The 25,699-nt window shown below is 38.8% G+C and overlaps 1 protein-coding gene across 4 annotated transcripts in view; it reads left to right on the top strand.

Moving 5' to 3' along the window:
• The window catches only part of LOC113037539 (low density lipoprotein receptor adapter protein 1), a 50,255-nt gene that overhangs the window by 17,462 nt on the left and 7,094 nt on the right, over positions 1 to 25,699 (top strand). For 3 of the 4 annotated variants that reach the window (XM_026194763.1, XM_026194761.1, XM_026194760.1), the window contains exons 3-9: positions 7,989 to 8,131; positions 11,471 to 11,583; positions 19,514 to 19,628; positions 19,988 to 20,060; positions 20,214 to 20,300; positions 22,412 to 22,539; positions 23,704 to 23,738. In XM_026194763.1, the coding sequence (XP_026050548.1) occupies positions 7,989 to 8,131; positions 11,471 to 11,583; positions 19,514 to 19,628; positions 19,988 to 20,060; positions 20,214 to 20,300; positions 22,412 to 22,539; positions 23,704 to 23,738 (694 nt within the window). Of the gene's footprint in view, positions 1 to 7,988; positions 8,132 to 11,470; positions 11,584 to 19,513; positions 19,629 to 19,987; positions 20,061 to 20,213; positions 20,301 to 22,411; positions 22,540 to 23,703; positions 23,739 to 24,605; positions 24,974 to 25,699 lie in introns of those variants that run through there. The other variant, XM_026194762.1, reaches the window with a different exon arrangement.

Below are 25,699 nucleotides of genomic sequence, written 5' to 3'. Positions count from 1 at the left end.
TTTTCACACTGGGATGCCAGCTATAAATAGAGTGCAGGAAATCATCCAGGAACAAACCCTAAACGTCTGTGTTGGCTTTTAATTTGACCGTGTAATGATGCATGTCCACAAAATAACCTTAATGTTAATCCCATTTTATTCTCTGGACACTTCTGAGGAGAAAGCATCCTAGTTTTTGAGGAAAAGATAAGAGCGTTTCACTGCTGTATCCCCAAATGTCAGTTTAATGCTTTCTTATTAAGGATTCATGGAACCTTTGGAAGGCTTTGTGATGGGAGAGCTCAGGTCTATGTTTTGCATAATAAATACAGTTATGGCAATTAACATTCAGGACATAATTGGCTTTTCATAATCAAGATCTAGATGGGAACATCAATAACAGTCCCAACATTCTTTTAAGACCACAAAAGCCTAACTTGGCAAAATTTGTATGTATTACACAAACAAGATATTATGTCTTAGTTCGAGTGGTTTAAAGGCCCTGCAGATTGTTGTTTTAAGCTTTGAATACAGTCATGATTTTTTTCCCTTTTTGCTGAAACAAAGTGCTTAACACATTAATGAAGAGTGGTATTAGGTGGTATCTTTCTTTGCTAATATTTACTTTCTTATCTGTCTTTTATTACAGAGGCTCAGCCCATGTCAGTCACTCAACAGAACAGCTCCCACTTTGCTTCTGTTCTATTTGCTCAGCCATGCTAGATAATTCAATCAGCATTAACAGCAGATACAGTGTTTTAAGTAAAAGCAAGGGGTGGTATGCTGAAAGAGACATTATGCTGAATGGGGGGCACTAGCACGGATTCACAGATAAACGTTTGGGGAAAATTGCTGGTTTATTAACCTAAATTATTTTACGCTAGAGAATTCTTACAGTTGGTATAAATGAAATTTTCTAAATTCAGGAGCTTGATGCAACTATTATAAAATATCTATGTTTTACAAAGTACAAACTGAATCTTGTTGGCTTGTATCCACTATAAATCACTCTATAGTCTTCTGATTTAATAATGTACCAAAAGTTTTCTTTTTCTGGCAGGGAAAATTAAAAGCATCACACTTAAGTGTGAATGTCAAAAGTCATCAGTTGAATAAAAAGGTTTTTCAAGCTCTCAAGAAATTTTAAATTAAACAGTAGCTTAGAAGCAAATAGAACAGTAGCTTTGTTTAAGTTGTTATAATGAAAGTAATAATAGAAACCTGAACCAGTGTCAACCCAAATCCATTGTCTTCTTTTTTCTGTTGGGTTTCAGCTTCTTTTCCGAGAAGCTATATTCTTATGCATTTTAAACTAGACAAGAGGGGTAGTGGCTAAAGCTAAAGATAGCTACTTCCCCCTTGTTAGCTGTGTTCAGCTGGATGAAAGGTATTTAAGTGTTTAATTAGGTATTTTGTTATGACAGTTGTCATGTTTCCCCATGGTTTAGTTTAGCAAACCTCACTCATAGTGAAGAACTCGCTAACAGCTATAGCCATGCTCATAGTGTAGCTGTGACTGTGCGAGCAACTATTTACCTGTGCTGCTGTGCCAGTGTTGCACAGGCATGACAGGGCTGACCAGTCCGGTCTGAGGACGCTGTGAACCGAGGGATTGCAGACCCTACCCGGCCAATCTGTGCAGCTCTAATAGATTTTAGCTTCTCCGATCAGCTGACCACAAGTTGTGATTCCATTAGAAAAGTGCATGACTAATGGGTATATGGTGCTTATCTAGTCTTCCAAGCTCAAATTTTCAGAGGACTACCTGGATACAATCATATTATTTCCATCTAGAGTACTTTTGCATAAAAACTTTGAAGTAATGTGGCTGTTGTTTTTATTAGTAAAGCTTATTTCCTTCTCCTTCCTATTGAATCAGGCACTCTGTTAATAACCCTAACCCTTTTTCGAGTGAGTTTCTATTCAGGTTTGTCTATCAGTGTAAGGGCAGTACAGTGAAGAAAATCAAAAGCTGTGATTGTGAGGGTTTAAAATAGAATGACATGATGGTTTGTACTCTGGGTTGGTGAATGTGTGGGTTTTTTTATGTACTACTCAAGCCGAGTGTGCAGGGTCTACTATTCCACTGTAGTTGATCCACTTCTTTTGATGCTTAGCCAAGGTGTTTAGTAATGCTATTTGCAAGTACCACCTCGCTGCTTCAGACATCATCTGTTTGATCCCATGATTGCGTTTTCGTATCTTTTTTTTTATGCTGTCAGGCTTTGAGAAATAGCTTGTACTGCACTCCTGGCTGTGAGGAGCCCAAGCTGCTCTCATTAGCTACAACTGGAGTTTATTCTGTGCGTTCAGTTAGTGCCAGAGGAACTGAAGATGCATAAGGTGAGTTAGGGGACGGATTTAAAAAAAGCAGTTTGAAGAGTGAGAGCTTGAATGAAAAGACTTAGCTTTACTTGGTTTCCCCTCAAGGCAGAATCAGGAAACCAGTTACACCCCCCCCCCCCCCCCCCCCCCCCCCCCAATACACCCACATCATCCCAGCCAACCATCTTCCCTGAATGTGCGGCCTATTTTCTCTGTCAAGGTGGTGTCCTAGATTCAAAGTTCCATCAGATGAGTAAAACACTAAGGCAAAAAGATTACATCTAGAAGGATGTGGAGGATGGGGGTGTCAGCAGGGGTCTTAAAGCAAGCTGAATGTATCTCTACTCATATGATGATAGTGTATTCAATCCACTGGTCTCCAGTCAAGTTGCTGTGAAAAACATTCTAGGAAAGAATATCCAGTTTGCCTGTAAAGAGATGGAGGCAAAAAATAGACAATTCATTTGGGTGTCATGCTTGTTTCTGCAGTTTTAGAAAGTAACTGAGATTAAGCGTCTCGAGGAAAATAGCGTATCGGCCCGCTGTTTGTCCATATGCCCTCTACGTCTCTGCTTACTCGTGTTTATGTTATTAATTAGCCATCAGCCGAGGTGTTCAGAATTCACCTGGGTATGATTTTGACTTCTCAGAGCAAATTAAATTACCGAGCGTGTAGCTCAGAAAGACAGCTGGTGATCACGGCATGTAGCTGAAGGCGTGCAGAGCACATGGCGTCTATTATACTACAGCAGCACTTCCCAGAGTCAGATCAGCTACTGTGAAATGCTGCTCTTGTCATTTGCTGGTTTAACACAGTCTGAAATATTTTACAGTGCTCAACATCTCAAGGCGGTAGTATTATAAAGTAACTTTATACGAATACACTTAAAGCCCCGTGGAGCAAAATGTTATTAAATTGTTCTGTGCCTTTGTTGTAATGCACTGATTCCTTTAGAGTGTGTCTCCACTGTGAAGCCTTTGTGCGAACACAGTGAAATCAGTGCTCTTGCTGCAGTGTACTCGGTGTGAAAGTGTTGCCAGGCATCAATTTGTTAGAGATGCAAATGTCACCAGTGCACCGCCAAGGCCGCGCTCATACCCTAATCTTGTTTTGTCCTCATCCAAATTTGATCGGCCTTGATGAGAACTATCTCGCAAACACAACGCGAATGTATGCACGCACGCCTACTTTAAAGTTCAAATTTCGCATTTTTAGTTGTCCTGAGGATTTTCTTCAACGTGTTAAATCCAATTAGCCACCCTCTGCTTGTTCCTGCCACTCTTATCAGTCCCAGTTCTTCTGTAGACTCACATAGGATTTATTAAAAATTTAAGACCTCCTCTTTTAGGCAGATAATATATTGGAAACCCTGCAGCATCAACATAAAGCTGTTTAATAATTCATTTGTGTAGCTTGGGGAAGACACAATATGGACTGTGGCACTTCAGCTTTGTATTGCTGTGACATTTTTACAGAGCCAAACTGTGCAATAAATCTTTCGACCAGAAGCTGACGCATTGCAGCTTTGAATGACATAAAGTCATATGGATACTGAAAGATTGGTAATAAAGTTGACAGGGTGAAGTGTATTTAATTGTTTTGGATTGACCAATCTCTAAGCCCCGCCACTCTTGCAGAAGCGCCATGTGACAGGATTTCTATTTTAACACCGTGGATACAGTTTGTAGTGACAGCTGTGACAGGCGGGCTCAAAAATCCTTTTAAATGGTAAATGGTCTGTATTTGTATAGTGCTTTACTTGGTCCTAAGGACCCCAAAGCGCTTTACACTATACACAATCATCCACACATTCACACACTGGTGATGGCAAGCTACAGTGTAGCCACAGCCGCCCTGGGGCGCACTGACAGAGGCGAGGCTGCCGGACACTGGCGCCACCGGGCCCTCTGACCACCACCAGTAGGCAACGGGTGAAGTGTCTTGCCCAAGGACACAACGACCGAGACTGTCGGAGCCAGGGCTCGAACCGGCAACCTTCCGATTACAAGACGAACGCCCAACTCTTGAGCCACGATCGCCCCACTCTTGAGCCACGATCGCCCCAATGGTCCCCTTTTAAACAATGGTCCCCTGATTTTGCACAGGAGGAAACAAAAACAGACGTCTTATTTTTAGATGATAAGTGTAGATTTTATTGCCTGGGAAAAAAACAAATAAATAAAACATAGTTGTTGTTTCAGAAGCAGATTTTATGAGCTGAGCTTAACTTGTTAATTAAATCTAACTTTTTTGTGTAAAACGTTTGTGATGTAAAAGGGTCTTAAATAGGTATATGATGGTAAAGACTGAGAAAAGTCCCAGGTAAAGTCAGCTATCCCTTAACTGAAATGATGAAAACTAAACAGGAAATGTTAAAAATTTGACTCATGTGTACTACAAAAATGTGTTTTTTTTCCTCCTGTTATTTGTAAGATATTTTATTAATATTTTAAAACAGATTAGCCCATGAGCAGTGGTAAACATTAGGGCTTTGCCTGAGCACAGCTGCCGTGTAACAAATGAGTTAACTGTGAATAGGATTATAATACTAGTTTACTAATGTCATCAATTTCTCACATAGCATAAAAAAATAGAGTAACGCAACTATAAGACATGTATGAAAAACATAGTGTGCAAAAAGAGCGTAAAACGCTATTTTTTTCGGTTAGGTTTAAGGTTCCCAGCCTTTTTTGCGCCACGGGCCGGTTTAATGTCAGACAATATTTTCATGGACCGGCCTTTAAGGTGTCGCGGATAAATACAACAAAATAAAATGATACGGCCAAGAGAAAAACTGTGGTATTTTGTAAATATAATAATAAACACGAATTCACTGTGTAATTGTGTAACTTTATTAGCAGCGTCCTCCTGAAATGCGGCAACAACATTGAGAGTAACATCCTCCTCTTAATGCTCTCTGGTCGTTAATGTAACGTGTAACTATTTCTTTCAAAATAAGACACACAACTACAACACGGGAAAAGAGTCAGGGAAACCAAGTTAACGATAAAAAACCTGAAAACCATACATTTCACACCCGAGCCTCAGCTCTCGCGGCACGGTACCAAACGACTCGGCCCGGGGGTTGGGGACCGCTCTCTTATCTGATAGTAATTTTTATCGATTAGTATTGACTATATTTTTTTGACAACTTCACCCATGAGAGTAATCTGTTGACCAGTTTGTGTAAAAACCAACCAAACAAACAAACAAACAAAAACATTTGTATGTATTTAGGTTAATATTGGGTTTTTAGACTAATACCGATATTTGATAGTTAAAATAAGCCAATCTCAGCTGGTATTTTTTTCTTTAAGACACACAAAACATAAACTGATTTCTCCCTCGTGTCACTCTCATTTGGTGGCGGCAGATTGCTAGCCCTCCCTGAGGCTGGTCTTGCTTGATGTTTCTTCCTGTTAATAGGGAGTTTTTCCTTCCCACTGTCACCATGTACTTGCTCATAGTGGCTCATCTGATGGGGCTTCTTTCTAATATTTCCTTTAACTTGAGGCGACTGTTGTTGTGATTTGGTAATACATTCTCAGTTTAGTTTTATTTATATAATTGAATAGAATTTTAATAACACTTGTTAGATGTAGTTATTCGTGTAAACTTCCTAAGACCATAAGTAAAAAATAATTTTATACTGTGGCTCTCTGAAGCTATATTTAACTATGAAAGCTAGGAAGGGTGTGCAGCTTCTGTCAGGGCAGAGGCACAGCTTTTAAACCATACTTTACATTTATGCGCATGTTTCTTGTCAATGCTGTAGCCTGAAGCACACCACAATGATAAGTATGGGCAGTGGAAGGAAGAGATTATTGAGGGGTACAGCAAACAGTCAAAAACTGATATCAGTTTTTAGTGTTTTAAAAAACGTGTGTGTGCTCTTTTTTTTTTTTTTTTTTTTAAATGTCCCTTCAGCATCTGCGTCTTTGGTCAGTAACATTTTGAAAAACCTAAATGCATTAGTTCAGTAAAATCTCATCGACCCATTCATAATAGAACAAAAATGTAATTATATAGAATCCTGCTCCCTTTGCCGGTGAAAGTCAATGGAATTTGTTTGTGAGTAATCCTTCCAGGGATGGAGTCCCTTATCTAATTTCTCCCTTCATGTATTCTTCTTTAAAAGCCTGAAACCCCTTTTTCCTGTCATGTAGCCAAACCTGCCCTTTGACCTTCTGTGAGAAGGGACACCACTGTGAGAAGGGGTCAGGAAATAATTCAAGTACCATTCCTAGGTAGTAGTGAGCTAGGTCACACGGGACTGTAAATATATTACATTAAAGGCAGAACTTTCATGGAGGATAAATTATGGGACTCCTTATCAGCAGCCACCTCTCATCCAGAGCTGTCAAATGATTTACAGTAAGCTGGCCACTGCGTACCTTAGAATTTGCATTTCATAACACCAAATGTGCTTCCTGGTTCTGAAACAGCCCCCACAGTGTGATTGAAAATTAGTTAATAATTCAGAGTCGTTGGAAGCAGTGGGACGGGGATGGCGGTGTTTGCTGTTCGCTTCACAGCTGCATGGGGTCTGCCAGTGACAGATGGCTCAGCCCATGTGGAGAATTTAGTGCCAGTATATCCCAATAGAGTGTTGGACACTGTGTGTGCGTGTCTCTTTTCCCTCACCCTGCTCTTCTTGCTCATTCCTTTTGTCAATCTCACTCTCTCACTTCATTCAATTGTGTAAGCAGCATTGAATTTATATGGAGAAGAAAGACAGAGGGGGAAAGCGCTAGAGCTTAATGTTGATTATTTCATAGTTTTATATTTATAGTAGTTTAATCACACTTTGGTGTTGGAAGAGTCATTTGAAAATCTTTAGCTCAGATGTTTCCCTTGTTCAACTGTTGGTTTTTATCACAGAATGTGGCCTGTAGCAGTTTTGTAAGTTGTTGTTGTTCTCCTGCTGCTCATCTGTAGGGTGTCCAGGTGTCTCTGAAAGATATTTTCAGCTCTCTGCATGGGTGCAGTCACTGACACTGCCTGCAATAGTCAGCTCGAGGACAGCTGGTACTACCTGTTGGGAATCGCAGAGACAACAGGATATTGCAGGCATTCTGTTATGGCATTATCAGAGCCCTGATACTGGATTTGCTTGCCAGTGGATGTTTTGTTTTGTTTTGTTTTTTTTTTTTTTTTTACTAAAATTCATACTATTTTCTACTGTAATGATGCAATCATTCAAAAGTGGTTACCCATTTCATTCAAAATTAATTTAGATTTAAAAGTGAAGTTCAAATTAGTCCCATTTAAAATATCACAGAGATATTTTAAATATTTAGAGCTGTTCATGTTTTACATTTCTAATGTTACACAAAATCTGACTCTATATTTATACCAGTATGTGCGGAGCGGTGATGTCACTTTGCCAGCTCACACGTTGCTGGGGCTGAGTACCGTAAACTGTTTGCTCAGCAATCTTTAGAATGACCACACTGACCTAGAAACTGATCCTGAAAGAGTGGGGAAAAAAATTTCCAGAATGTGTGACATTTGCAAATGATTGCATTCTGCTTTTGGTTTTCCATTTTCCACAGTGTCACAACTTTTTTGGGAATTGAGGTGATATGCATGAGCCTGCAAATGCACTACTTTGAAAGTGTGTCGGTTTCCAAAAAGAAAAAGTAACTTAACACCTTATTTTGGGATGAACTTGTTTTTCCAGAGCTGCCAGAGAACTGGACAGACACGAAGGAGACTCTATTGGAGGGGATGGTGTTCAACGTGAAGTACCTGGGTATGACTCTGGTGGGCCAGCCTAAAGGAGAGGACATGGCCTCTGCTGCCATTCGCAGAATTGTTGCCACGGTGAGTCTCTATCCCCCATTAGAAGCTTAAACCTAATGCATTATAATGCATGTCACTATATGAGCTGTGCTGGTATTACTTGATTTTACTAAACTAAGTAGTGTATAAATTATACCCTATTAGCAAAAATCTGTCATCAAGATCTAGAACTTAGAACGTTTTTATTGTCAATGTACAGTTGCTTATACAGTGAAATTAGTTAGCCAGACCACAAAGGTCACAATCATATTTCTAAAGTTTAAAGAGGGAAACTGTGAACATTTCAACTGCAGTGATATTTATTTAGAGGATTACTGTGACAATGTACTTTCAAATTCCAGTGCACATTATCTGAGTGACTCTAAGATGACTGATTGCTAAATTTAGATTTCATCCATGTCATCTTAATGGCTCAGGACATTGTTTTAAAGATAAGCAAGCAAAGGGTCAGTGAATTTGATTGTCATCATAACAGGAGCAAAATCACTGTGACACTGTCAGAATCATTTAAACTATAACCTTTGATTATTGTCTTATATGAGTATTAAGGATAAACAGCTCAGTTAAAGGAAATCTTTTGATTGAGACGTTCTGCGAAATATTTAACAGCTTACTGCGATTACTCTTAAACCAAGTAATCAGCATCATTCACAGGGAAATTTCTGTAATATGCTTGCCAAGTTGTTTACAAAGTTTATCTCTGTGTCAGGGTTTGCACGTATATGCATGGAAATAGAGCAGCTAATCCAGGATTATCAGGGGTTGCACACATGCAGAAGGCCAATCTCTGTTTTCATGTTTGTGCTTACCACCAGCATACTGGGGATTTCTGGGTACGGTTTTCTACATTAGTTCAGCCGGCTGGCAGTTTTCTCTTGAAACTACAAGAAAACCATTGCATTTAAACCAGTTAACTTGGAAACATACCAAGAAGCCAATTCCTGGACCGTTTTTATTCATGCAAATTGATACTCATGTTTCTGTTTCTACTAACGCTCACACTTGCACACCTATTCACTTGGCACTTTCTCAACAATGCAAATGTCTGATGTTTCTTTGCAGAATGAACAGCCTGGCACAGGCAGCAGTACAATCATAAATCCCCCGCCTCTCAATTAGAGACTGAACCAAACCTAATGGTGGGATTAAGATTCAGTTGATTTACACCAAGACAAAAAGTCTGTTCCCTCGGTAACCATTATAATTGACTGAACTGAATGGGTATATTGAATAAATAAGTGACTTTTCTGTTCACTACATGCTTCAGTAAGACATGATTAGACAAGACAGGGGAAGCAAACATAGAGAAAGGCTGAACTTGGCGTATCTCAAGCCGACAGATTGGTTTTTGCCTTGTGGCATGGCACTCGAAACATGACGCCGGCAACTGTAGCCGTTAGCGCTTCCTGCATGAAAGAGCTACCACAATCAGCTACAGCACGCTTTTAAGCGTTGTGGTTCTAAGCAGAGACTATTGTTCAATGTCACCATCTCCAGGGTATTACAATTCCTACAGCAAGCCATGGCACCATTCCCATTGTCCTTGAGAAGTCCTAGTTTTGTTTAAGCAAAGATCTCACTCCTACTGATCTTTAGCTTCTCACCATCATTCTTTTATGAATAAAAGAGTTCTTACACAATTCAACATATGGAAATACTAAATTATGTAGTTCTTTAAATGTATTTGTATTTATATGTATTTAATCTATTCATTGGTGGTCACTCTACTGATGCTTAGCCTGATATCTGTTGAGTGTCGCAAAAAACTGCTGTCATTTGCTATTTAATTGTATTATCTGGAGGTTATTGTCACTGTCAACAGTATTTTCTGGAAGTCCAGATGGTGTAAAGTTTCAGGGAGAGTCAGTGGCTGCTGGCCCGACCTGGAGTGCTCATTCTGGGCTGCATGTTGCAGCTTTTCTCCCCTCATTCTGTCGCTTTTTATAAAGCAGGCTGCTTGGTTTTGCTTAACAGCATACTGTTTACAAGTTGAGGGCTTTTAGTGTTTGATCAGAAGGTCATTTCGTATTAATGTCAGAGTGACATAGAAGGCCTGCATTTTCTTCTATGAGGCAACATTTCCTCCAGTTTCTTCATCTTCTTTCATCTATGTTTGTGTACACAGTGTGCGTCTGCTATGCAGAAGTCTTGAGCCATCCTTCCTTTTTCCTAGTTTTTGATAGGAAAATGAGAAACGGGTGCAGCAATGGCCTCCTTTATTCCTCAACATAGCCAGGCTTTCTTTTTTAAGAAAAAATGTTTAACTAGTATTCAGAAATACTTCTCTAAGTTACTGAAGGACATTCAAAGCTCTTTTTTGGATTTTGGCTGCCTTTTTTTCCATTCTTTATCAAGATGATCCCACACTGCCTCAACAATATTAAGGTAGTGTTTCATTGTCTGTTCTTTTATCCTGGTATACTTTTATTATAGCGAGTTTGAGATTGTTGTCGTGCAAAAATACTATCTGGAACATGCCATTGAGACACGTTCCAGATGATATTACATGTTGGATCTAAATCTGACTATATTTTTCTGCGTTCATAATTGCATTCATTTTGACAAGATCTCCAACATCGCTGGCTAAAATGCAACCATGACAGAGCCTCCAAGGTGTTTTACAGCTGGCTGTAGATACTCACTGTTGTACCTCTCTCCTGACCTCATCCGTACACGTTGACAGAAATTTGAACCAAAAATGTCACTTTGAATTCATCACCCCATCAGAACTCTTGCCACTGATTTAATTTGGCATAAATACAGCCACACTTCCATTTCAACCATCTTTGATGAGGTTTGAGAGAACAGTAGACGGATCAACTGAAGGGCTATATCCATCTCTTAGATCCTGTGTCAGGTCTTTGATGGATTGCTTTCTATTTCTTAAAGACATGACCTTCATATACTCTTCACCTGCTCTTGATTGGTTGTACAAAATGACTATTTCATGTCAACTAAAGAAATGGCACAGGCTACTAGTAACAAAGTGCTTAAAGATGCACTTTAAAAAGACTGCTTGAAGTTTCTTCTTTGCTATGTTGTCTATTTTTGTACATACGATACAGGTTCATCCCTTGAGTTGGGTACCTCTTTATGCTTGAAAAATATATATTTGAGAGTTAAGCATCTTAACAAAAAGAAAAAAAATCCTCTGAAAATGGTCAGGTACAAGGACTGGACTGAAAATGAGTGAAAAAGCAACAAACATTCCAAAACTTTGAAAGACCTTCAGAAAGCCTGGAGAACTGTTGTTCAAGACCACATTACAAATGTCAATAAAGTCTGGTTCACTGGACGAAATGAGGGGTGGCTCAAGACTTTTGCACATTACTGTATATGTTTTGTGTTCAATATCCACAGGCCAGAGCCGGTGCAAAGAAGTTTCGGAAAGTAACACTGACAGTCTCACCGAAAGGCATCGTTATCACAGACACAGAAACCACAGACCTCATAGAGAATGTCTCCATTTACAGGTACGGCCATCGCATTTCTATCCTGAAGCTGTTAGTCCACAACAGTGATTGATTACTAAGATTTTTTTTAATACTCATGTTTCCCAGAGAACTTCCCTTACCCCATTTTCCTGTACTTCAATTTTTTGCCCTTTTCTTAAAAAAAAAAAAAAAAAAAAAAAAAAATCCCAAAAACTGAACAATCAGCATGGTTCATAAAAGTTGACATTCATTATCAGAAACAGTTCCTCTCAGGCTCTACTGTACTGCTACAATGTACTCTCTGTCTATCTGTGCTCTAGATATAAACTGATTAAAGTGGAAAACATTATAGTGGACTACAACCTTGCAGAGGTACCAGCATTGGTTCAAACTTCCCAAGCAGCGTGTGCATGTAATATACTAGTTTGCTATCAGAGTTAGCAGATACACCTGCAGGGATTTGGAACTGAATGAGACAAACACTCCAGCAGAGAACTCATTTGTACCAAACTCAATTTAAATTCAAATTCACTTAAATTATTATTTTTTTAATTCATTTTACAAGAGGTCATTGGTTTGTCCCCTCTTTTCTATAATAATTTGCTGCTATTTTATTTCTCCTTTATTTTATTCTTTGTTCAGCCATTCTTTGATATAATGCTCTTAATATAAGTCTTGTTGCTGTTGTTGTTATGATATGGCTTCATTTTTTGACCTTCTATGTAGGTCATTTTCCCTTCTGTCCATTGCCGTGCTTCTTTTGCAGCATTAAACTAAGCAGTTTTCTGCTCAGAGCTGTGGTGAGTGGGTCAATTAGGGGTACATCACAAGATGATTATCTGTTGTATCACATCAATTTTGGACTAAATGTTGAACAATAGGGTAATGAAATATCTTCTTTTGCCTGGCACCAAAGGGTAAAGGAAACCAATTACAACAAAAACATAACAGAAAGTGGGTAAATCAGCCCATAGTGTGTGTGTGTGTGTGTGTGTGTGTGTGTGTGTGTGTGTGTGTGTGTGTGTGTGTGTGTGTGTGTGTGTGTGTGTGTGTGTGTGGATATGATATGTTTGGCTGGCTTCTCTCTGGGTAGCATTCTATAATACAGCCTTGGCCTCTTGTTGTTGGGGATTACAGTCTAAATATCATATGGCTGGACTGTGATTACAGAACAAGCTTTGATAAAAGACGCATGTGTTTGAAGGTGAATCGATGTGTGTGCAGGTGTAGCTCTGGATCCCCTCTTGATCTACCTTATCAGCAGTAACAGACCACAGGCTAGTGAAACCTGCCTCGTCTTTGATCTCCTTCTTTTCTCTCCTCTTTTCCTTTATACTGTCTAAGGAAAAAAAAGCTCCTATTTATGCTCATTATCTTAAACTGAGCTTTGAACACAGGACAACAGAGTTCTTAGACTGAAACTCGAGCTTCGATTGTTTGCCGAGATATGATACAGGACTCAGTGAAGGACCACATGCCGTGCTCGGGTTGACTGAAGATTTTATGGAACCCCACCCCCACCTCCACTTCCTTGTAGCCACCCCACCCCCTCGTATCTTTTTTTTTTTTTTTTTGCTGCACATAATCCATTTGTTGGCCAAGAAAGCAAGCAGAGTGTGAAAGAATTCAAATCAAGCAAATCAAGACTGTGTTTAGAGTGCGTAGCATCCACAGGGGGAGTTAGATACACAAGTTATGTGCACATATGTCCACGCATTGTGACTTTGTGGATGTAACTTGCACAGTGAGTGTGTATGTAAATTTGTGTGTTTGTAGAATTAATTTTGGATTCACACTGGGTTAAAGCCAGTCTGTTTCCCCTCAGGGGAAGCTTAGTGGGGGTTAGAAAACAGACAGGAGGGCATTGTGCATGGCATAGAAAATAGGATCCCAGCACCCATAACCCTCCCACTGCACCCATCCACACCCAAAACAATGCAATACTAACCTGTATGGGTGGAATTTCACTTTTTACAGTTTCAAAATATCCAATAGCTTTTAACACCCCCCCCCCCCCCCCCCCTCTGTTACCATTTGTGCCAGAGACAGAATTAAAAGGGTTTCTGAAATGAGAGAAGACAAGCTTTATGGGGATATTCGGCATGTCATGGTAGCACAAAGCTTTCACAAGGTCCTCTGTCTGAACACAGAAAATTAATCTCAGTGCGCTTCACATTATCATAACTGCTGAAATGTTTTCGCTATAGAGAAAATTTAAGTGGTTCCTGAAAGATGATAATTATTTTGCAATTTTAAAGCCAAAATTAAAAAATAAGTCCAGGTAGCCTGTATACTTTGATGTTAAAGGGTTAAAGCTTATTGTCACAAGCTTGATGTTCCCGGATTTGCAGAGCTGCTGTTGTCTAACTGCAAACAGCAGTGAAGGATTACACCACACAGGAGGTGAATAGATGATTTTCTACCTCAGGCATAACCCTGGATTGTAATGATAATACCTGTCAGTAGTTTACAGATCAGTGATGGAGCTTATATATAAGGAAGGAAGTGGAAAACATCCATTGATATGATAATGAAGCAGAGTTCCTATTAGGGAGAAGTCAAATTTTCTGCTTCTAACAAAACACAATTTTCAAAAGTGCACATTAGGTGGGGTCCAAAGATTCACCAGATCCAGTTAATCCAAATTAAATGTCAGAACCTATTTGGTTTGACAGCTTTCTATCAAGAAGAGCCAGGTTAGCTGTTTACCTCCAGTCTTTATGCTAGGCTAAAGTTACAGCTTCTTGTTCTTAGATCAGTCTCTAACAAAGGATTCCTATAGATGTTTGAACCATAATCAGTGATGAAGAAATCTTCCTGTGTTTAGTTCAAAATATAAGTAATCTGTGTGTTTTCTGTTACTGGGTCATGCACAGATTTGCAGATCTGCAGGTGTAGGAGAAGATGTGGGAGTTTGATTAATGCAGCCACTTACTGGATCAGTAGACAAGTGGCTGGTTTGTTTTTGAGTACTGACACTCTGGAGAGGCCTTTATGTGCGCCGGTGTAGAAAAATCCAGATATTCAACGCCAATACAGTAATCGATGTTTGTCATCCTTTTAAAAACATGCTTTGTTTAAAACATGCAGACAGAAGATGCTCCCAGCAGAGAACATTGTGAGGGTGTTCAGACTCCATCTGGGCTAGCGTTGCTGATTCATATTCTGACAAGAGCTCTCAGGGAACAGCCAGCATATCAATTAGCAGAGCATACGGGTCAGAAAAGCAGAGCTGAAATGCAGACTGACAACGCACCTTGTAATGATACACGTGGTTCTGACATGTGTCTGTACGATCTCTAAGCTGAGGATATTGGGTGTAACAGTGATCCTAAACATTCATGGAAACATGGCTTCTTTCATCATTTTATTTAAAGATGAAAAAACCCACTGCTTTTTCTTTCTTTTTTATAGTATTGCTAAGTTGAAAATTGAACAGAAGTTATCACTGTCGAATTAAGCAGCAGACCTGTTTCATTCAGCGTATGAAAGGTTTGAGGCTTTGATGTGTGAAGATCTATTCAGGCTTTGTACTGTAAATATTTAAATAATATCCAATCACGTTCTCTCGCTGCCTCACAAATACCGGTGCGGTACACAGTAAGAAGATCAAAGGCTTGCAGTCCAGACAGCCCCTTTGGAGATATGATGGCGACTGACAGCTCAGCTTCTGTTGTTCAAGCTTAGCGGGAACTATGCGATACTGTCAGGTTGTTTTTTTTTCCTGTTGTTCTTTAAACCTGAAGGCCTGTATTGAAAATAAGATCCACTGCGCCGCACGTCTGACACTTATTATCCTGTAATGACTAAAAAGTTTTCTTAAGAGTTTTTATAAATAGAAGAAACGTGTCTTTGGCACATGGATTAAATCTTACATGTACATTCACTGGACAGAGGCCTCTTTGTTGATGAATACATGTAACTATATGTATAAGTCTGACTTTTATGCTGTTGACAGTAGAAGTCAATGTGGCATGTGCTTCTTAATATGATTATTGTGATATTGGGATTTTGGACAGTCCAGTGCAAAATAATAATATTAGTAATGTGAATCATAACTGATGCACAAACAGCTTTGGGGTCACTGACTTGCAAGACATGCACTGCGTGTGCACTGACCTATTTTAATATTTCGCTTACAGCACATTGTTCTGGGAAAGCTAAAGACTTACTGTGAAAAAGTTTTATTTTTTTTCATAATAAGGCTAAAAAAGGTTTTAAAAATATGTCAAGAACAGCTAAAGCTTAGATACTGCCATTAAATAAAAATAAAATGTCAAATGCTGCAGTTACTGATTTAAATTCTATTCATAGAACTTTTTCTGAGGTTAGCAGATCAGTCCTTAAAAAGCAAAAGAAAGAAACGAGAAAAATGCAAAAAACACAACACGCCTGATGTAATTTTTAGCTGCTATCGCCTTCAGGGTCTGCTTCCTTTAAGCACCAGTTATTTTTAGATCACCCCTTCTGATCAGTTGCATGTGCGCTGGATGTCCGCCACTAGATCAAAATAATGATTCTTCAAAATAAATCTCATTTTGCGCGAGCCAAATCTGGCAAGTAGGGCAGTAGCTTAGTAGGGATTGTGTTGGTGTGGCCAAACAACTGTTTTTGAGTGTGGTGTGAATAGTTGCAACATGATGAAAGCATGGTACGAGACAATTTTTGGGTCACTGACAGGCTTAACTTGCATAATCCAAAATAAAGATTGCTATGCTCTTGGTTGTGCTCCGTTTGTTACCTTTAGACACAGGTCAGGATAATTTCTCATCAGTAGTGTTTTCTGTACTTGCAAGTCGATTGCGAAATAGCAGATGCAGTGTAGTGGTAAGAATGGAAATCTATGTTTGCTAGAAGCGATCCAGATGTGCACAAGGAGATGCCTTGAAGGGAGCATATTATTTAGTAAATAAAATTCTGAGAACACAAAGAATTATGAAGGCATGTGGATGCTTAAATATTTAAAATAAGTGAAATTCATCTTGTGGAAAATATATGAAGTTAATTAAAAGCACATACTATCTCAATAGGATGATAATTGAGTTGTATTGAGTAGTACTTGAGTTTCGTCATTCTTGTTTTCTAATTTTAAATAGGTCAACCCTTTCAACTTTTCCCTGCTCATTTTTATGCAATTACGGCCCCAAATATAAGTTCGCGCTTCGGGAGAGGGGGTAATACGCAAAGCTGGGTATCCTGGGCATTGCTATGTGGGTCATGCATCAGTGGTGCAAGCCAGCAAACAATCTGAGATGGAGTAGTGAGCGCTGTTGATTTCATGGTTGTTGTTTGATCTAATACATAACTTCATTTTTAGCACCACTACCCACCCAACCCCCACCTCTGAATTGGGGTAGCAAATGAGTGTCAGCCATCCACAAATCCCCTTTGCACGTAGTTTACAATTTGCTCTAATGATGGCAGATTATACAGCCATCAACCCAGAGCTTTCTCTTTTCTCCAGTGATGATGATGACAGCATGAATATAAAAAATAGCAACATAGCTCGTGTCGAAGAGTTCTGCTATCGGCTCTATGGAAGGAGCCCCTAATTGTCCTTGTTGTGCTGTTTTTAATTATAGCGAAAAAGGTCAAGTGCAACGTTTACCGTGGCTAATTTGCATATCTATTTAAGGCAACAAACAAATGACGCATGCTGCCGATTCAGGTAACCATCGCATATACACAGAGTGACTGAAGATCAATACAGCTTCTAATAGCCTGTGTAAAATCTGACAAAGGAAATTCACTGCTTTTGTTGCCTCGGTGAGCCCCAAACAAGCTGCTGTGGGAGAACAAAATGGCTTGGTGGACTTTGTCTGGATTGGGTTTTAGATAACTATTGAAAATCACAGGGCCGAGGCTGTGGCTGGATTTGCAGACAATTGGATTTCTTGAAAACCAGATAGTGGATTCAGTGTGACTGCTGGGAATGAGGTTTCAAATGCAATACAATCACAGTGGAGATCAATTTGTAATCTTAGACTTTCTATTTTCCACTGATGGTAGAAATTTAAATGTTTCAGAGGAAAAAAAAAAAATATACCCACATGATGGGGACATTTTTCTGCGGTTGATAAGAATTCGCAATATATTATGTAACTGTCAGGGAGGTTATTTCAGAAAATCTTCAGCAGATTTACTGCAGTTTCAAATGCCTTCCTGCAGTGGTTGATGCTCTCAGATAAAAAATGAGGAACAGCAAACAGTTGATCTGAATATAATATTTTTTTAAAAAGTCCTTTACCTTTGAATAATTCTATCATTTTCATCACAAAAGTGTAAATAATGCTCCTTTGCTGAAAATTCAGGGTTAATCGACAAGCTCAGTCTTTAAAGGTAACATTTTATCAACATTCGAGTTCGGCATGAAACACTTTCTCTCCATCCAAACTCTGAAGTTCCTACAGCTTCAAGCACAACTCACTTATGGATGTCACTGCTGCTCATTTGTCTTTGCCCAGCTGTGGGACTCAATCAGCATATTATTCATATCCATTGCTCTGGTGCTGTGACTGGTGTGCTCATGCATATGCAAAAAGTAAACCGCAAAGTTACAGCCTTAATTGACATGTAGGCAGTGCAGCTTACCTTGATCTACGAGGTTTCATTCACAGTGCGGACTAGTAGGTAATGTTGTGTACTTTGTGTCGCATGTGTGACACTAAAGCCTTCCTATTTGTACTTTTTCGTGTATCATTCATTATAAATGGATGTACACTCATGGCAAAATTCAAACTCTTAAGGTTTTACATATCGGAACATAATTAAAAAACATTATATGGTCCGCACTGGGTCTGAAAATTAACTAAATACAACCTTAGATGAACAGAAACACATGAGATATTACACCCTTACCGCTTCCATAGGAGTTAAGACTGTAAGTAGCAGCTGCGTGCTGCTAATCCACTGTTAACTGGTTATCAGTAAATGTTAGCATCTCCCATGAAATCAGAAATTTTGGTAGTTCTATGGTTTAGAACATTCAGCTATGTGTTAATACAATGCCAAGGAGGGAAGACTGCAGCAATGAATGAACGGTTGGTGATCATCAATCTGGGAAGTGTTTTAAGGCCAATTATAAAAACAGGCCATCATTCTGCAGCGAGAAGGAATATTCCCAAGTGGAAAACATTCAAGAAAGCTGCATTGGAAAAAAACAGAAGACTTCTGGATAGACGAGATGTTTGCACAGCACTATGTTTGGTGAAAACCAAACAGAGCATATCAGCACAAACATGTTACACCAACTGTCAAACACAGTGGTGGAGGGGTGATGATTTGGTCTTTGGGCACCTTTTAGTTATTACTGATCATGAAGTCCTCTGCATACCAATGTCAAATGTGTCAATAATAAGTCAAATGTGAGGCAATCTGTCTAATGGCTAAAACGTGGCTTACATATGGCCATACAACAGGATGATGATTCAAAGCAAAGGGACAAATTTATAACAGAAATGGCTAAAAAAAAAAAAAAAAACCCCCAAATCAAGTCATTGCAGTAGCCCAATTAAAGTCCAGACCGCAACCTCATTGGAATGCTTTGGCAAGTCCTTAGGTTTGCTGTGTATAAACAAAACCTAATGAACTGAGAAAACATTGTAAAGGATGGTCAAAATTCTTCCACAGCAATGTGAGAGACAGAAAATTATTGCTTTAAGTTATCGTTATCAAATGTGGTTCTACTAAACTACTAAATCATCTTCGTTTTTCCTGCGTTCCTTCTGCATTTTGCTCCATTTTTGTCAAATAAAAATAACATGGTGTTTTATGTCATGTGTTGTTAATGATCTTAGTTTTATTCACCTATTTTTAAAACCTGGTAAGGACTAGATATTGCTTTATTTATGTGCTTGGCTGAAATATGTAGAGCCGTTGTAACTGACTGTATATCATGTGAATTGATGGAACTGCTACACTGCAATAAAATTCTGTTCTCTCTCATATTTCTCTCTTTCCTTTAAAACAGAATCTCATACTGCACAGCAGATAAAACTCAGGATAAGGTCTTTGCATATGTTTCACAGAGTCAGTTCAACGAGACTCTAGAGTGCCATGCCTTTCTCTGCCAAAAGAAGAAAATTGTAAGTCTGCAGTGCCGTGGGTTTCTTGTATATACCTGGATTTAGACTGATGTGTTGGATATATGTTGTCAGACTTTAGGAGGATGCTCAGTTTGTTTCAGGACCAATAATTGTGAACTCTAAGTGCAACATAACAATGGGTGGCGTGTGGCTCCATCTTGTGGCTGTTTCCTTAGTGATACTTGAGATTTACTTCTGTGGTTAGTATTAAAAAAATACTGCTTTCTGACAAATCTTTCACAATAGATACACTCTTATGCAAAGAAAAAGTTAAAATATCTTCTTTATCACAAAATCAAATACCCATTATTAAAAATAATTTAATTTCATCTAGTTTCTCTGTGTTATTCTCTTTCCAGGCTCAGGCTGTAACATTAACAGTAGCCCAGGCCTTTAAAGTGGCCTTAGATCTTTGGGAGATTGCTCAGGAAGGTAAGTTCCCTGAACAAAGAGGAAATGACTCTGGAACTTACGTTTATACTCAGCATTTTGTGGACATTAAATTGTCTGTGCATAAATGAAAGATTCAAGTATAGTTGGAGTCTGTTATTTTCTAAGAGTTTGAAACAGCTTCTTGGTTCACAGACAAAAGCAAGAAGGCCAGGACCTGCTGTACGTGCGCAGCAAGCAATGGGCAGACGGAGGCAGCGGACGCTCAGTGTGTCCCAGCAGGTAACTTCATTTTATTGTGTCCTCATCCATATTGTGTCCCCGCATATCGAACAAGAAATAACTATATTAGTGAAAGGTAAAAGACAGCAGAATGTTAAATACTGTGTTAACTGTGAAGTTGTTTTAATGTGATTTAACAAATTATCTAGTTCTCAATATTAGAAATAGCAACAAATCCAAATTAAATTCATTTTCTTTGCTTTTTAACAAGTCTGACACATCACCATAAAACCGGGGGGGATTATAAAAATTCTGTTGAATTCATAATCAATATTGTGCCAAGGTGTGTTATATTAATTATATTACAACATAAAGACCCTACAGTATTAAAAAGAAACCCCGACAACCAGACAACCCCCGACGAGCAGGCACTTGGTGACAGTGGGAAGGAAAAACCCCATTTTAACAGGAAGAAACCTCTGATAGAATCAGGCTAAGAGAGGGGCAGCCATCTGCCATGAGTAGTTGGGGGTGAGGGGAGAAGAGAGCAGATAGAACCCGGGTTTAATAGTTGCTAATGATTAAATAGTAGTGATGTATAAACACACAGAGAGTTAAAAGAGGTGAGTGAAGAAGAAACACTCAGTGGATCATGGGATAGCCTGCAAGCCTGTTGCAGTATAACAATGAGATGCTTCAGGGTAATCTGATCCAGCCCTAACTCCAAAATTTATCAGGATTCGACTTTTTCTTTCTACTGTTGAAAACTTTTGAAACACTTACTACAAATAAGCCTGCAGTCTGAGAGAGAAGTTCTGTGCTAAGATAATGAGGTACTATGAAGTCTTTAAGATATGACAGAGGCTGATTACACAATCTGCTTTCCAAAATAAGGTCATGACTTGAAAATCTTTATTATTGCTCTAATTTTATTGAAAATGGTACAAATACAACTTTTTAAATGTTGAAAAAATGTGATTTTTAATGAATTTGAGGCAGGCAACATGTTTCAGAAGATAAAAGCGTTTTTAGGGATGTGCAGCATTACGTTTTCTTTTTTAAACCACTCTGTGTTTGGGTGCAGACGACACATTAAAACAGCTGAAAGTTTTGATCTACGCTGCTCAAGCTGTTTGGGGCCTTCATGTCAGAAAATTAGAATTCATCATGCGTCACGGCTGACAGTTTCCTGCAGTTTCCACTTTTTACGCTCTGCTAACTTGCAGCTGTCTTTTTGAGTCGCACAATATTTACTGTCGAGACGAGAAAGTGGCGTCAATCTTCTCATCTATCTCTCAGCAAGAATGCCAAAGAGTGTCTTTTCTCTTAAACCCTTTTTTCAGGTTTGTTGCTTCTGTAATCAATTCTCAAGAAATCAGTCTGCACACGGGACTCTGATTAATGCTGGGAAAATAATATGCTGTGTTATTGAAGTGAAGCAATAATAAGATGCTGATTTGTTTCATCTGCACAAACCTATCCGTTTCAACTCATCGTGACTAAGTGGAAGTCACTGCAAGTCAGTCCTATGATGATCTTAAATGACCTTTTCAGTTATACTAAGTCTATCACAATTTTGGCTTTTAAGTTTTTGATTGACACTGCTCTCTCACAAATGTATCAGTCATCTGTCACTTGTCATACACACTCAGGGCAAATCACCCTTCAGGGAATAAGTGAATTTTAAGCGCCTTCTAATGACTGTGACATTTATAGGTTATTCTTTATAGGTCAAAATGTTTTCCTGACCTCAGAGGGTCAGCAGACTTACAAAATGAGACTTAATCATCCATTGTTAGTCGCGGCCTGGTTTTCCCAGATTCTTTCAATTAAAATTTGCTCTGCTCCCAGTGGTAGTGGCCTGAGGACATAGAGAAAGTCTGGTGTGAAAGCCTCAAGGACCTTTGGAATAACTACATGGACAGATGCATTAAAGTTTTACAGAGATGATTTAAATTGTGCCTGTCATGAAGAAGTTTTTGAGTGCCACGGGCTGGAAATGTTGTTTCACCTCTTTGAAATCTGACAGCTCTTCCTTTCCTTTGCGTCCGGATGTGTCTGTCCTTTACCTCTCATCTGCCTGTCTCTACTCTGCCCTCTATGTTTCCTTCTTCCTGCTCTTTTGCTTTATTGTTTGGCAGCCTCTCATAAGCACCTGCCATCTCTCATAGATCCAGAGACACATAAGCCCAGTGGGATGGAGGAAAAGCTCCGGAGGCCCTTATTCTCTGCTTCGCTCAGCTCGCCCTCACCTCGTAGTAACCCTACTCGAAGGCGACCAATCAAACATGACTCTTGGGTAGGTCAGCTTTAAAGCGTTACATCATTGCTAGCTTGCGTGCTCTTGCTACCTGTCAAATACAGAATTAATGTCTGCTCCTTTTGCCTATAAATCCATGCCTGCTTCAGCATTTGGGTACTGCACATTTCAGAAGTTCTCCACTCCTAATATATCACTATGTCTGTTAAATCCTCAAACCAGCTGCTTTTAAATACTGGGGTTAGTGGTTAGTGACATTGCGCTTTTGTGGTTGCTGCTCCAAGGCTTTGCAATAGCCTTCCTTTCACAATCAAATAATCCCACTGTTAAATGTTCATACATAATATTTGTTTTTAGTTTTTTAAACCATGTTTATTTCATGTAAAATGTATCATTTCAACTTACGGTAGTTTGATGTTGTCTTTCTATTAAATGTGCTTTAAACTTTTAAACCGAATAAGTGGACTAGAATGATGAATATGGTCATATATCCATGGACCTCTTCTTTACATGAGCCAAATTTAAATGGAAAAAATTGAAACTTTAAATTTCAGTGGAAAAAAAGATTAAAATGTAAAAGTGGGAAGGAATAGTATAGCATGATTATTGGTCATATCCTGCCATTTATCCTCTATAAAACGTAATAAATATGTGCAAAGTATAAAATAATGGGAGCTAATTTTATATATTTATTGCACATCTGTATATAATCTGGTGTTCAGTTGCAGATTTTCAACACTAGGTGACACCATACCCATACGAATGTCTCCCATATACACTGATCTCATACACGGAAATCCCGATGATGCACATTTTTCCCTGATGTGCCTTTCCTCTCAGTGAGAAATGATCCTGTGGCTGAACGAGACCTGGTTCAAGCTGGTTCAAGTTCATTTTATTGCTGCAGTTGTGCAGTTTATCATCTGTCCGTGCTTATTAAGTGGGGTATTTTTCCAGGGTACTTTCTCATATTGTACTAAATATCTATTACTGTGACTGTTAATTGAGTTGCATCTGTGACTGGATTAAGAGAATCTATTTTCACAGATTGATTCCTCAGTAGCAGTTCATTTATGTGAATAAGCAAACAGGCAAGCACCTGGCTCAGTGCAGATGCACAAATGCTTGAAAGTACAGAAGGAGCAGGATTATAACTTGAAGCACTTTGAACGTGGACTGAGTCCTATTGTTGTGTCTCAACAGGATGTGGAAGATGGACTTGAGGATGCATTCTCAAGGTGAGCTTTGTTCGTGACTGTAATTCTGCAGAGCGCTAATGAGAATAAAATCTGATTTTCTTGTTTTATGCACACTAATATTTAAATACTACCATAAGAAACAAATGTATTCAACACATTGTGACAATGAATATTGCCTTTTGATTACAGTTGAATAGCTCCTGAGTTACACTGAGGGCCTTTGAGTCTTTGGATGAAATATCTTTTCTTTTGAAAACAGATATTGAAAGTCACATAGAAACTGAAATAAGCAGGCGAATGTGATAAACGTGATTTTCCAAGGTACCTTGGTCTAAAAGATGGCATTGAAACTGGTGAAATAACTTGATATTCAAAGCAGCTGTCTTAAGATATTTTCACAGTGGCATGCAAAGGTTTGGGTGGGCATAATCAAAATTTCTTACTGTGAATAGTTGAGTGGGATTATCTGATCTCCAAAGAGTTGTGTGAAAAATTCAAAGCTTTAGAAATGATCTGACTCATGCAAAAGACCTTCTGCAAGTTACAAGTTACACACTCTGGAGTTATGCTGCGCTGTTTCACTTTGTAGTGAATCCTCCACTAATATGACTGTTGTGTGAGAGGCACCTTTCCACCAAATTTAGTGTCAGAATTCTGCAAATTTGTCTTTTATTTTATTCAACCTTATTTTTACAGGTAATCCCACTGAGACTTAGTGTCTTATTTACAAGATAAACGTGTTTCAATTTAAAAAAAAAAAGAAAAAGAAAAAAGAAAATAGTGCTACTACTGTATAGTAATAATATAGTAATTATCATTTAACTGTTCTTTTAACTCTGTGAACTTGAGGAGACCAGATTCTGTTGTCTTGAAAAGAAAATATGTTCCCTTTCTTGCTTCTTGTAGAATCTCAGCTTCTCCGAGGCCGTTCAGATACTCTTTTGCCTTATTTTTCATTTCATAATTTATGAAATGTTTTAAAGGGGTGATAGCTCTGGACTCCAGGCTGCACACCCTGGTTCTCTTCCTGTTGAGCCGCTCTTTTGAAGTACATGCAGAATGGTGTTATCAGCATTTTTGATGAAATATTCCAGGCTTTTCCTGAAAAATGTATACACCACAGCATGTGTTGCTCCAAAAACATTTATATGCTGTTACTGCTGTATACACCAATGCATTAAAAAAACTTTCCAGTCTTTCATCACCCCTCACCCAGCTTCTGTGAAATGTGTTGTTTTCACATTAAAAGGAGGAATTTATTTCCTTATTTATTTGTGTGTTTATTTTTAATGACATGTGGCGTTTTGTTTTGAAAATCTGTATTATTATTTAGCTCTATACGCAATGGCCAACCTTTTTTGAAAAGGTGAATTTGACTGAATTTTTATTCATAGGTTTCCATAAATATACATTATTTGTTTTATAGGGCATCACTGTACAACATGCACCCTTAAAGCTGTAAGCTTGTTCTAAACATCAAGCATAATTGACTCATAGAGATCATGTGGAACAAGCAACCTCCTTTGATTGCTACAAGATCACCACTTTCCCAGACAGAGGTTTCAGGAGCACACCAGCTCAAACCAGTGCGGGAGCTCCACAATGCATCAACACCTTGTCACTGAACTAGGATTACGATACAGCGCTTATACCACGATGTGTGACAGCTTGTAAAATTGACTTTTTATAGGTGTAGGATACCTGCAGAGACAGGAATGTGAGTCTCAGGTGAAATGTGAGACATGAGGGATATGAAAAAGTCACACGTCAATGTGACAACTGATGTGAAGGAATACCCCCAATTCTGCCTGATTGTTACAAATCCTTGCATGCAGATACACAATTTTTAAATTGGGTATCTTTTAAATTAAATATATAAACATAGTATATTTCACCTGTTACTACTTAATGCACTTGATCACTCTGAAAACTCGCAGCTCACAAAATGTATGATTGTCTGCATGACTCTTAATTTCGTTGTGTAGCCAGCTTTCAGTCTC

This window comes from Astatotilapia calliptera, chromosome 15 (genome assembly GCF_900246225.1).
Source record: "Astatotilapia calliptera chromosome 15, fAstCal1.2, whole genome shotgun sequence".
NCBI lineage: Eukaryota > Metazoa > Chordata > Actinopteri > Cichliformes > Cichlidae > Astatotilapia > Astatotilapia calliptera.
Note: the sequence above shows the minus strand (reverse complement) of the source record. Positions and strands in the feature narration are given on the sequence as shown.